The sequence below is a fragment of the Monodon monoceros genome, unplaced genomic scaffold (genome assembly GCF_005190385.1).
Source record: "Monodon monoceros isolate NGI ecotype Baffin Bay Population unplaced genomic scaffold, NGI_Narwhal_1 Super_Scaffold_21, whole genome shotgun sequence".
NCBI lineage: Eukaryota > Metazoa > Chordata > Mammalia > Artiodactyla > Monodontidae > Monodon > Monodon monoceros.
In genome coordinates, this window is record NW_021703778.1 from 159,390,582 (window position 1) to 159,403,792 (window position 13,211).

The 13,211-nt window shown below is 36.1% G+C and overlaps 1 protein-coding gene across 3 annotated transcripts in view; it reads right to left on the minus strand.

Annotated features, from left to right (window-relative positions):
• The window catches only part of EML5 (EMAP like 5), a 160,189-nt gene that overhangs the window by 91,043 nt on the left and 55,935 nt on the right, over window positions 1–13,211 (minus strand). For all 3 annotated transcript variants that reach the window (XR_003795831.1, XM_029237319.1, XM_029237320.1), the window contains one exon: window positions 3,306–3,443. Coding sequence is in view for 2 of the 3 variants with exons in the window: in XM_029237319.1 (XP_029093152.1) it covers window positions 3,306–3,443 (138 nt within the window). In the remaining variant the exon portion in view is untranslated. The remainder of the gene's footprint in view (window positions 1–3,305; window positions 3,444–13,211) is intronic.

The following is a 13,211-nucleotide window of genomic DNA, read 5'->3' on the forward strand; positions in this document are numbered from 1 at the left end:
GAGAGGGTGGGAGGGAGGCTCAAGAAGGAGGGGATATGGTGATATATGTATACATATAGCTGATTCACTTTGTTATACAGCAGAAACTAACACAACATTGTAAAGCAATTATACTCCAATAAAGATGTAAAAAAAAAAAAAAAAATGGTGGTTAGAGAGAGAGAGGTATCAATGATAATGCCTAGGTTTTTGGCTTATACGAGAACATGGACAGAACAGGGCCCAGAGACAGAAGATCAGTTTGGGAGGGGGGATGCTGGGTTCAGCTTTGGACATGCTGAATTGCAGATGTCTTTGAGATACCCAAGTGATGTTAAATAAGCAACTGAATATGCATGACTGGAGTTTAGAGGCGATAACAGGGCTAGAACTATGCATCTGGGATCATCAGGCTATGGGTAGTAACTGAAGCTACAGGTAGGATGAGATTACCTAGTGAGAAAATACAGAGTAGAAAAGAGCAGGAAGCCTAGAATCTGAGCTTTGAGGGACTTCAATTTTACTGGGTAGGCAGAAGATAATTAGCATATAAAGAAAATGGAGCCAGAGGCTGCAAAGACAAAGAGAATTAACATCTAAAGCCAGGGAAGAGCATGTTTTGAGAAGGAGCAAGTTGTTCAAGGGGTCAAATTTACTGCTGAGAATCAATTTAGATGAGAACTGAAAAATATCTCCTGGTTTTAGTTACAGGGCACTATTAGTGAGGGTTTTCCAATTTAAAGATGAAGGCAAAAGCTATATTGGAATGGGGGTAGAAAGTTGATAAGTTAATTGGAAGGAAAGAGAGACAGTAAAATAGGCAGGTTTTTGAGATTTTTACTGTGAAAGAGAAGAGAGATGTGATATAACCAAAGAGGGCCTCAGGCTCGAGGTAGGAATTTTAAGATAAGACATATTTGAGCATGTTTTAATAGTGCTCTTGGTGGGGGCAGAGAGACAAAAACACCTTCGATGTGAAAAAATAATGGACATAAAAGAGTTACTTTTTGAAAGCCAGGAAACAACTTTCAGAACTTATTACTCCCATGAAATGAGGCAGACAAAATATAAATATGTTGAAAAAAAATTAAATGAATGTGTGATTAGTTAGGGGAAAAACTGTCCTAATCCTTTTAAAGTTGATATAACTCAGCAGTGACACTGTCAGAAAAGACAACTGGCTAGAGACTGGTAGAATCTAAAATGGCAACGTTAATACTTTTACAACTAAAGTCTACCCCATACACTGAAGGAAACCTTACTCCATCTTCAGCATAATTTATTAACCATGCTCACCAAGCTCTTCCACTGAAGTCTCCCTAATTACTTATGAGAATGAATTAGCGCCTCTGAAGAGTTTGATGTTGATAATACCATGCAGCCCACCACCAGTCAAAGTTTTATATGTATTCATATGTATCTTCTAATTTGAAAAATATTTGCAATTTTTCATTTGACTCCATGATATTAGTGTTTGTTTTAATATAAAATTATTTAACATTTTTATCACAAGGAAAAGAGACGTTCTAAGAAGTTATATGATTTTGCCCTGGCACATCACCTTGTACCCCAATTTAAGAATCAGTGTGTTAGTTTCTAATCTATGCTATGTTCCTCTAATCATAACATAACCACTCCTGTGAGGGCACTTTACTACTGCTATACTTATAAATTCTGCTCTATGATACAGAGAATATACACAGCGAACCAAGAAGAAACAGTGACCAGGTAAATTAAGAAGGATTAGGAATATTTTTGAGGGAGTTCCCTGGTGGCCTATTGGTTAGGATTCCAGGCTTTCACTGCCATGGCCCAGAGTTCAATCTCTGGTCAGGGAACTGAGATCGCGCAAGCTGTGCGACACATGCCTCACTTACCCCCCAAAAAGAATATTTTTGAGTTGCTAAAATACTGACTTATTAGAGATAATTTATTCACCCAGTTTCTTGCATACAATAATTGAAAGGACAAGTAAATGTACAAACGAAAAAATAACAATCACTATTTTTAATGCATACCAACTATCTGATAGAAATTCTCAGGTGTTCTACACGCATCTTAAATTCTTGGTTGTAAAACAACTCAAATGTACTTAATGACACTGAGTTTTACACTTAAAAATGTTTAAAATGGTAAATTTTATATTATGTATGTTTTATCCCAATAAAAAATTAGATTAAGAGAAAAATCTCAGCATATCTCATTATAGAAACCTGTCCCAGAAAGAAGAGTCATATCTATAGCAGCTCAGAAGTACAAGAGGACATGATGTATCTGAAAAAATGAAAGATGTTTTATACATGTTAAAAGAAAGAGACTGCAGTAGAAAGAAATAGGCTAGAGAGATGGGCAGGATATGCTATGTTAAGAATTATGAACTTCATCCTAAGGACAGTGCGATGCTTTTATCATACTTTAGAAAGACGAGGGATGCAAACAAATGTGTTTTAAAAGGCATCACTATAACTGTAGAGTGTTAAAAAGGACTTGAGGAAGCAAAATAGGAGGTAAGGAGGCCAGCTGAGATTCTATTCCACCAATCCAGGTAAGACATGGCAAAAGTTTATAAAAGAGTACAGTGGTGAGAGTGGAAGGAAGTAGATTAATTTGAGAGCTATTTAGGAATTAGGTTCTCCAGAATTTAGTGATTAACTAGACATGAGAGACAAAGGAAAGAAATGAATCAATGGTTTCTGGATTGGGCAACTGGGTGGATGGCCCTATGATTCATTAAACTGGATGTGAAAAATTTCATAGATACTTGTCATCGTGAACACGTGTGGATCTACAGCAAATTTTTAAATGGCTGTACAGAATTCAACTGAATGCAATAATCCAACATATCTATAATCCAACAAAAGATGCTAACTGCTTTAACAAATTCTTTAAACTTTTCTAATCACCCAAACAAAGGGAGAGATGCAGGCATTTTTTTCAAAGCATAAATCTGCAAATAACAACAAAACCATTCACTCATTTTTAACAGTTTCAAGGTCTCATTCTCCCTCTTCTATGTCAGAAGGTCATTACTGAAAATCAATACTACCAAGAAATAAAAATCAAGACCCAAATTTAACTCAAAATTTTAGTCATTAATCTACTAAGCATTCTTAATCCCCCAAACCAAGGGTTTTGAGTCAACTTAATTTTCTGACAAAGCCATTTTTAAAAACATATTTTTTATACTTAATGAAACTAATATTTGAGAAAATGTATGTTAATAAGAAGGGAGGGGGTTAAAGGAAATGGGTAAAAATAAGTGCTATGCACTCTATCTCACTTAACAGAAATTTACTCTCTCTTTCTACTTCTACCCTATTACATACCTTACTCTAAGTACAGTGAATGAGCCATCCTTCATTCCAAGGGCAAGATGGATCCCATCTACATTTACAGCTGCACAACGAATTGGTTCTTCCATATTACACCTTGCTATTAGTGCATGATCAACTAGGCTCCATATCCTGTAACATTTAATTAAAATAAAAGAACAGTTAACTAACATATGCTTAAAAAATGATAGACTCTATGAAAAAACTGTTGGTTAAAATAATAATTTCATTTTAAGGAGGCAAGATAAACCTAGATTTTTAACTGTATGCTTGCGGCTGGGAATTCTTATCTACGAAACAGAAGTACTCTTAATGCTTAAAATGACAAGGGTTAATAGACTCTTTTATTTATTTATTTATTTTAACATCTTTATTGGAGCATAATTGCTTTACATTGTGGTGTTAGTTTCTGCTGTATAACAAAGTGTATCAGCTACACATATACATATATCCCCATATTCCCTCCCTCTTGCATCTCCCTCCCACCCTCCCTATCCCGCCCTTCTAGGTGGTCACAATGCACTGAGCTGATCTCCCTGTGCTATGCAGCTGCTTCCCACTACCTATTTTACATTTGGCAGTGTATATATGTCAATGCCACTCTCTCACTTCATCCCAGCTTACCCTTCCCTCTCCCCATGTCCTCAAGTCCATTTTCTACGTCTGCATCTTTATTCCTGTCCTGCCCCTAGGTTCTTCAGAACCATTTTCTTTTTTTAGATTCCATATATATGTGTTACCATATGGTATTTGTTTTTCTCTTTCTGACTTACTTCACTCTGTATGACAGACTCTAGGTCCATCTACCTCACTACAAATAACTCAATTTCGTTTCTTTTTATGGCTGAGTAATATTCCATTGTATATATATGCCACATCTCCTTTATCCATTCATCTGTCGATGAACACTTAGGTTGCTTCCATGTCCTGGCTATTGTAAATAGAGCTGCAATGAACATTGCATTATGGTTTTGAATTATGGTTTTCTCAGGGTATATGCCCAGTAGTGGGATTGCTGGGGTGTATGGTAGTTCTATTTTTAGGTTTTTGAGGAACCTCCATACTGTTCTCCATAGTGGCTGTATCAATTTACATTCCCACCAACAGTGCAAGAGGGTTCCCTTTTCTCCACACCCTCTCACGCATTTATTGTTTGTAGATTTTTTGATGATGGCCATTCTGACCGGGGTGAGGTGATACCTCATTGTAGTTTTGATTTGCATTTCTCTAATGATTACTGATGTGGAGCATCCTTTCATGTGTTTGTTGGCAATCTGTATATCTGCTTTGGAGAAATGTCTATTTAGGTCTTCTGCCCATTTTTCGATTGGGTTTTTTGTTTTTTTGAGATTTAGCTACATGAGCTGCTTGTATATTTTGGAGATTACTGCTTTGTAAGTTGCTTTGTTTGCAAATATTTTATCCCATTCTGAGGGTGGTGTTTTCGTCTTGTTTATGGTTTCCTTAGCTGTGCAAAAGCTTTTAAGTTTCATTAGGTCCCATTTGTTTATGTTTGTTTTTATTTCCATTTCTCCAGGAAGTGGGCCAAAAAGGATCTTGCTGTGATTTATGTCAGAGTGTCCTGCCTATGTTTTCCCCTAAGAGTTTTATAGTGCCTGGCCTTACATTTAGGTCTTTAATCCACTTTGAGTTCATTTTTGTGTATGGTGCTAGGGAGTGTTCTAATTTCATTCTTTTACATGTAGTTGTCCAGTTGTCCCAGCACCACTTATTGAAGAGGCTGTCATTTGCCATTGTGTATTCTTGCCTCCTTTATCAAAGACAAGGTGACCATATGTGCGTGGGTTTATCTCTGGGCTTTCTATCCTGTTCCATTGATCTATATTTCTGTTTTTGTTCCAGTACCATACTGTCTTGATTACTGTGGCTTTGTAGTATAGTCTGAAGTCAGGGAGCCTGATTCCTCCTGCTCAGTTTTTCTACCTCAAGATTGCTTTGGCTATTCGGGGTCTTCTGTGTTTCCATAGAAACTGTGAAATTTTTGCTCTAATTCTGTGAAAAATACCAGTGGTAGTTTGATAGGGATTGCATTGAATCTGTAGATTGATTTGGGTAGTATAGTCATTTTCACAATATTGATTCTTCCAATCCAAGAACATGGTGTATCTCCATCTGTTTGTATCACGTTTAATTTCTTTCATCACTACCTTATAGTTTTCGGCATACAGGTCTTTTGTCTCCTTAGGCAGGTTTATTCCTAGATATTTTATTCTTTCTGTTGCAAGGGTAAATGGGAGTGTTTCCTTAATTTCTCTTCCAGATTTTCATCATTATTGTATAGGAATGAAAGAAATTTCTGTGCATTAATTGTGTATCCTGCTACTTTACCAAATTCATTGATTAGCTCTAGTAGTTTTCTGGTAGTATCTTTAGGATTCTCTACGTACAGTATCATGTCATCTGCAAACAATGAGAGTTTTACTTCTTCTTTTCCGATTTGGATTCCTTTTATTTCTTTTTCTTCTCTGACTGCTGTGGCTAAAACTTCCAAAACCATGTTGAATATCAGTGGTGAGAGTGGGCAACCTTGTCTTGTTCCTGATCTTAGTGAAAATGGTTTCAGTTTTTCACCATTGAGAATGATGTTGGCTGTGGCTCTGTCATATATGGCCTTAATTATGTTGAGGTAAGTTCCCTCTATGCGTACTTTCTCGAGAGTTTTTATCATAAATGGGTGTTGAATTTTGTTGAAAGCTTTTTCTGCACCTACTGAGATGATGATATGGTTTTTCTCCTTCAATTTGTGAATATGGTGTATCACATTGATTGATTTACTATACTGAAGAATCCTTGCATTCCCGGGATAAACCCCACTTGATTATGGTGTATGATCCTTTTAATGTGCTGCTGGATTCTGTTTGCTAGTATTTTGTTAAGAAGTTTTGCATCTATGTTCATCAGTGATACGGGCCTGTAGTTTTCCTTTTTTGTGCCATCTTTGTGTGGTTTTGGTAGCAGGGTGATTGTGGCCTCATAGAATGAGTTTGGGAATGTTCCTCTCTCTGTTATATTTTGGAAGAGTTTGAGAAGGATAGGTGTTAGCTCTTCTCTAAATGTTTGATAGAATTCTCCTGTGAAGTCATCTTGTCCAGGGCTTTTGTTTGTTGGAAGATTTTTAATCACCGTTTCAATTTCAGTGCTTGTGATTGGTCTGTTTATATTTTCTATTTCTTCCTCATTCAGCCTCAGAAGATTGTGCTTTTCTAAGAATTTGTCCATTTCCTTCAGGTTGCCCATTTTATTGGCCTATAGTTGCTTGTAGTAATCTCTCATGATCCTTTGTATTTCTGCAGTGTCAGTTGTTACTTCTCCTTTTTCATTTCTAATTCTGCTGATTTGAGTCTTCTCCCTTTTTTTCTTGATGAGTCTGGCTAATGGTTTACCAATTTTGTTTATCTTTTCAAAGAACCAGCTTTTAGTTTTATTGATCTTTGCTGTCATTTCCTTCATTTCTTTTTCATTTATTTCTGATCTGATCTTTATGATTTCTTTCCTTCTGCTGACTTTGGGGTTTTTTTTGTTCTTCTTTCTCTAGTTGCTTTAGGTGTAAGGTTAGGTTGTTTATTTGAGATTTTTCTTGTTCCATGAGGTAGGATTATATTGCTATAAACTTCCCTCTTAGAACTGCTTTTGGTGCATCCCACAGGTTTTGAGTTGTCGTGTTTTCATTGTCATTTGTTTCTAGGTATTTTTTGATTTCCTCTTTGATTTCTTCAGTGATCTCTTGGTTATACAGTAGTGTATTGTTTAGTCTCCATGTTTTGTTTTTTTTTTCCAGATTTTTTCCTGTAATTGGTATCTAGTCTCATAGCACTGTGGTCAGAAAAGATACTTGATACGATTTCAATTTTCTTAAATTTACCAAGGCTTGACTTGTGACCCAAGATATGATCTATCCTGGAGAATGTTCCATGATCACTTGAGAGGAGAGTGTAATCTGCTGTTTTTGGATGGAATGTCCTATAAATATCAATTAAATCCATCTTGGTTAATGTATCATTTAAAGCTTGTGTTTCCTTACTTATTTTTATTTTGGATCATCTGTCCTTTGGTGAAAGTGGGGTGTTAAAGTCCCCTACTATTATTGTGTTATTGTCGATTTCCCCTTTTATGGCTGTTAGCATTTGCCTTATGTATTGAGGTGCTCCTATGTTGGGTGTGTAAATATTTACAATTGTTATATCTTCTTCTCGGATTGATCCCTTGATCATTATGTAGTGTCCTTCTTTGTCTCTTGTAATAGTCTTTATTTTAAAGTCTATTTTGTCTGATATGAGAATTGCTACTACAGCTTTCTTTTGATTTCCATTTGCATGGAATATCTTTTTCCATCCCCTCACTTTCAGTCTGTATGTGTCCCTAGGTCTGAAGTGGGTCTCTTGTAGTCAGCATATATATGGGTCTTGTTTTTGTATCCATTCAGCCAGTCTGTGTCTTTTGGTTGGAACACTTAATCCATTTACATTGAAGGCAATTATCGATATGTATGTTCCTATTACCATTTACTTAATTGTTCTGGGTTTTTATTGTAAGTCTTTTCCTTCTCTTGTGTTTCCTGCCTAGAGAAGTTCCTTTAGCATTTGTTGTACAGCTGGTTTTGTGGTGCTGAATTCTCTTAGCTTTTGCTTGTCTGTAAAGATTTTAATTTCTCTGTCGAACCTGAATGAGATCCTTGCTGAGTAGAGTAATCTTGGTTGTAGGTTTTTCCCTTTTGTCACTTTAAATATGTCCTGCCACTGCCTTCTGGCTTTCAGAGTTTCTGCTGAAAGATCAGTTGTTAACCTTATGGGGATTCCCTTGTATGTTAATTGTTGATTTTCCCTTGCTGTTTTTAATTTTTCTTTGTATTTAATTTTTGATAATTTGATTAATATGTTTCTTGTCTTATGTATTGAGGTGCATGTTTCTCCCTGGATTTATCCTGTATGGGACTCACTGCACCTCTTGGACTTGATTGACTATTTCCTTTCCCATATTAGGGAAGTTTTCAACTATAATCTCTTCAAATATTTTCTCAGTCCCTTTCTTTTTCTATTCTCCTGGGACCCCCTATAATTCATATGTTGCATTTAATGTTGTCCCAGAGGTCTCTGAGACTGTCCTCATTTCTTTTCATTCTTTTTTCTTAATTCTGCTCTGCAGTAGTTATTTCCACTATTTTATCTTTTAGGTCACTTACCCGTTCTTCTGCCTCAGTTATTCTGCTATTGATTCCTTCTAGAGAATTTTTAATTTCATTTATTGTTTTGTTCATCATTGTTTGTTTGCTCTTTAGTTCTTCTAGGTCCTTGTTAAACGTTTCTTGTATTTTCTCCATTCTATTTCCAAGATTTTGGATCACCTTTACTATCATTACTCTGATTTCTTTTTCAGGTAGACTGCCTATTTTCTCTTCAGTTGTTTGTTCTGGTGGGTTTTTACCTTGCTCCTTCATCTGCTGTATATTTCTCTGTCTTCTCATTTTGCTTAACTTACTGTGTTTGGGGTCTCATTTTTGCAGGCTGCGGGTTTGTAGTTCCCATTGTTTTTGATGTCTGCCCCCAATGGATGAGGATGGTTCAGTGGCTTGTGTAGGCTTCCTGGTGAAGTGGACTGGTGCCTGTGTTCTGATGGATGAGGCTGGATCTTGTCTCTCTGGTGTGCAGGGCTGTGTCCGGCAGTGTGTTTTGGGGTGTCTATGAACTTATAATTTTAGGCGGCCTCCCTGCTAATGGGTGGGGTTGTGTTCCTGTCTTGCTAGTTGTTTAGCATGGGGTATCCAGCACTGTAGCTTGCTGGTTGTTGGGTGGAGCTGGGTCTTATCGTTGAGACGGAGATCTCTGGGAGAGCTCTTGCCAAATGATATTACATGGGGCCAGGAGGTCTCTGGTGGTCCAATGTCCTGAATTCGGCTCTCCCACCTCCGAGGCTCAGGTCTGACAGCCAGCCAGAGCACCAAGACCTTGTCAGCCATACGGCTATTTTGGACTCAGCCGAATATGGAGCAAAGCAACAAAATGGAGTGGATCAGTGACTCTCAATTTTTAGGGCATCAGAACCACTTGGAGGGCTTGTGAAAACACAGGTCGCTGGGCTGCACCTCAGAATTTCTGGTCCAGAATTTTTCATTCAGACTTTTCTAATTCTGACCTTTTGGCCTAGAGAAAAGTTTGACTGTTTCTGAGCTGCCTGGCTCTGCAGAACGTTGCTCTCTCCCCAGCTCTAGGAATATTCTTCTGCCTTCCTCACTGGGGGCTGTGGGAGGATGAGCTGGGGCCCTGTACTCCCAATTAGCCAGATGAGGAAACTGAAGTTGAGAGCAACCAGAAAACTTGCCCCAGGTACACAGGGTGTAAGAAGTAGACTCGGGTGCCAAATCAAGTCCTCTACCAACAGGGCCACTGTCATGCTGCCTCTTCTTGCCTTGAAGATAATGAAGCAGAGTCTCCGGTCCAGGTGGTCTCAACATCACATTACTCTCTAAAGGCGAGTCCTCGGAACCAGCTCCTACTGTGGGAGCAGTGGGCAGAATACCAGAATCTTTTATTTTTAAGATGATGTTATAACATTAATTTTTTCCAATCATTCATTTTAGGTGGATGATTTCTACCCTGATTAAAGGCGAGATACATATATAGTATAGTGGTGTATGGTATACACCATATATAGTCTTTTAAGAATAACACTTCGGATTATGCAAATTTAGTCTTTTCCAGACCCTAATGTTAGAAAACTGTAACAAGAAGTAAAAAATGCCCATTGTTTGAAAGTTAAGTATTACACTTCCAAATAACATAAAGGACAAAGACCAAAATTCTAATGAAAACTCGTAACATTTTAGAAGTAAATTACAACAGAAGTATTTCATATCAAAACTTGTGGGATATAGCTGAAATAGTACTTAGGGAGAAATTTAAATGCAGATATTATCAAAATAAAGGCTACAACTTAATGAATGAGCATCTACTCTAAAAGGTTAGGAAAAGATCAGCAAAACTAAGTATATTTTTAAACATTTTATAGCAGTATCTTATTTTTTAAAATTCTGTTTGTTTTTGCTGTTTTCTATGAATTTGTATATTGTTTCTATATCCAGGAATTTTGCTAAATTCTCTTTTTAATTCCAATAATTTCTCTGTATTTTCCTTTTAATTCTCTACATATACAATTATAACACCTGCAAATGACAGTTGTTTCTTCTTTTCTATTCAAAAATCTCTCTCTCTCTCTCTCTCTATATATATACATCTATTGAAAATATATACACATATACACACATATACATATATATATACACATATATATATATATTTAGGCTCACTGTGCTGACAAACACTTCTAGTCTGTAGCTGAATATAATGGTGAAGAATAAAATAATGAAAAATATAATGGTGAAAGTGGGCACCATTTTCTTCTTCCTCATTTTAAAGGAAAACTTTCAGTGTTTCAACATTAAACATGATACTTCCTGATGACTTTCTTTGCCCACAGATTGTGGGCCACACTGGGCCCACTGCCTGTCTTTGTATAGTCTACAAGCTAAGAATGGTTTTGCATTTTTTTAATTGAAGTATAGTTGATTTACAATATTGTGTTAGTTTCAGGTATACAGCATAGTGATTCAGTTATTATTTTTTTTCAGATTATATTCCATTATAGGTTATTATAAGATATTGAATATAATTCCCTGTGCTATACAGTAAATTCTTATTGCTTATTTTATGTAGAGTGGTTTGTATGTGGTAATACCATACTCCTAATTTGTCCCCCGACCCGCTTTGGTGACCATAAGCTTCTTTCTTTTTTTTTAAATAAATAAATAATTAATAATTTTATTTATTATTTATTGTATTATTTATTAAATTTATTAAATTTATTCAAATAAATTTATTTATTTTTGGCTGCATTGGGTCTTTGTTGCTGCACACGGGCTTTCTCTAGTTGCAGTGAGCGGGGGCTGCTCTTCGTTGTGGTACAAGGGCTTCTCATCACAGTGGCTTCTCTTGTTGTGGAGCACAGGCTCTAGGTGCTCAGGCTTCAGTAGTTGTGGCACGTGGGCTCAGTAGAAAACAGAAAATTCTCTGATTTATGTCAGAGGATGTTATGCCTATGTTCTCTTCTAGGAGTTTTATGGTATTGTGTCTTACACTTAGGTTTTTAAACCATTTTGAATTTATTTTTATATATGTTGTCAGGGAATGTTCTAATTTTATTAATTTACATGTAGCTGTCCAGCTTTCCTAATATCACCTGTTGAAGAGATTATCTTTCCTCCATTGTATATTCTTGTCTCCTTTGTTGTAGACTGACCACAGGTGCATAGTTTATTCCTGGGTTCTCTATTCGATTCCATTGATCTATATGTCTGTTTTTGTGTCAATCGCATGCTGTTTTGATTACTGCAGCTTTGTAGTATAGTCTGAAGTCTGCAAGGATTATACCTCCAGCTTTGTTCTTTTTTTCTCAGGATTTCTTTGGCAATTCTGGGTCTTTTGTGGTTCCGTATACATTTTAGGATTATTTGTTCTAGTTCTGTGAAAAATGTCATAGGTATTTTGATAGGGATTGCATTTAATCTGTAGATTGCTTTGGGTAGTATGGACATTTTTAACAATATTAATTTTTCCAATCCAAAAGCATGGTATATTTTTCCATTTCTTTGAATCATCTTCAATTTCCTTTTTCAATATTTTGTAGTTTTCAGTGCATAGGTCTTTCACCTCCTCCATTAAGCTTATTCCTAGTTATTTTTTCTTTGATGTGATTTTAAATGGAATTTAAAAAAAATTTTTCTTTCTGATATTTCATTATTAGTATAAAGAAATGCAACAGATTTCTGTATATTAATCTTGTATCCTGCTACCATGATAAATTCATTTATTAGTTCTAATAGTTTTTGTGTGAAGACTTCAGGGTTCTCTATGTAGAGTATCATGTCATTTGCAAATAGTTACAGTTTTATCTCTTCCTTTATAATTTGGATACCTCATTTCTTTTTCTTGTCTGATTTCTGTGGCTAGGACTTCCAATACTATGTTGAATAGAAGTGGTGAGATTGGGCATCCTTGTCTTGTTTTTGAATTTAGTGGGAAAGCATTTAGCTTTTCACTGTTGAGTATTACATTGGCTGTAGGCTTGTTATAAGCAGCTTTTATTATGTTATGTTCCCTCTATACCCACTTTGGTGAGAGTTTTTATCATGAATGGATACTGAATTTTTTTAAATGCTTTTTCTGCATCTGTTGAGTTGATCATGTGGTTTTTGTCTTTTCTTTTGTTAATATAGTGCATCACAATGATTAATTTGAGTATGCTGAACTATCCTTGTGACCCTGGAATGAATCCAATTTGATCATGGTGTATGATCCTTTTAATGTATTGCTGGATTCGGTTTGCTAATATTTTGTTGAGGATTTTTGCATCTGTATTCATCAAAGATTATCGACTGGTAATTTTTTTTCTGTAGTGTCTCTGTCTGGTTTTGGTATCTGGGTGATGGTTGCCCCACAGAATTAATTTGGGAATGTTCCCTTCTCTTCAGTTTTTTGGAATAGTTTGAAAAGGACAGGTATAAATTCCTTGTATGTTTGGTAGAATTCCCCAGTGAAGCCATCTGGTCCTAGACTTTGGTTTGCAGGGAGGCTGGTTTTTTGTTTTTGTTTTTACTACAGATTCTATCTCACTTCTAGTGACTGGTATGTTCAAATTATGTGTTTCTTCTTGATTCAGTTATAGCAGTTATGCTTCTAGAAACTTGTCCATTTCTTCTAGGTTGTCCAATTTGTTGGCATGTAACTGTTCATAGTATGCTCTTATGATTTTTTAGTATTTCTGTGGTATCAGTTGCTATTTCTCCTCTTTCATTTCTTATTTTGTTTAGTTGGATCCTCTTTTCTTCTT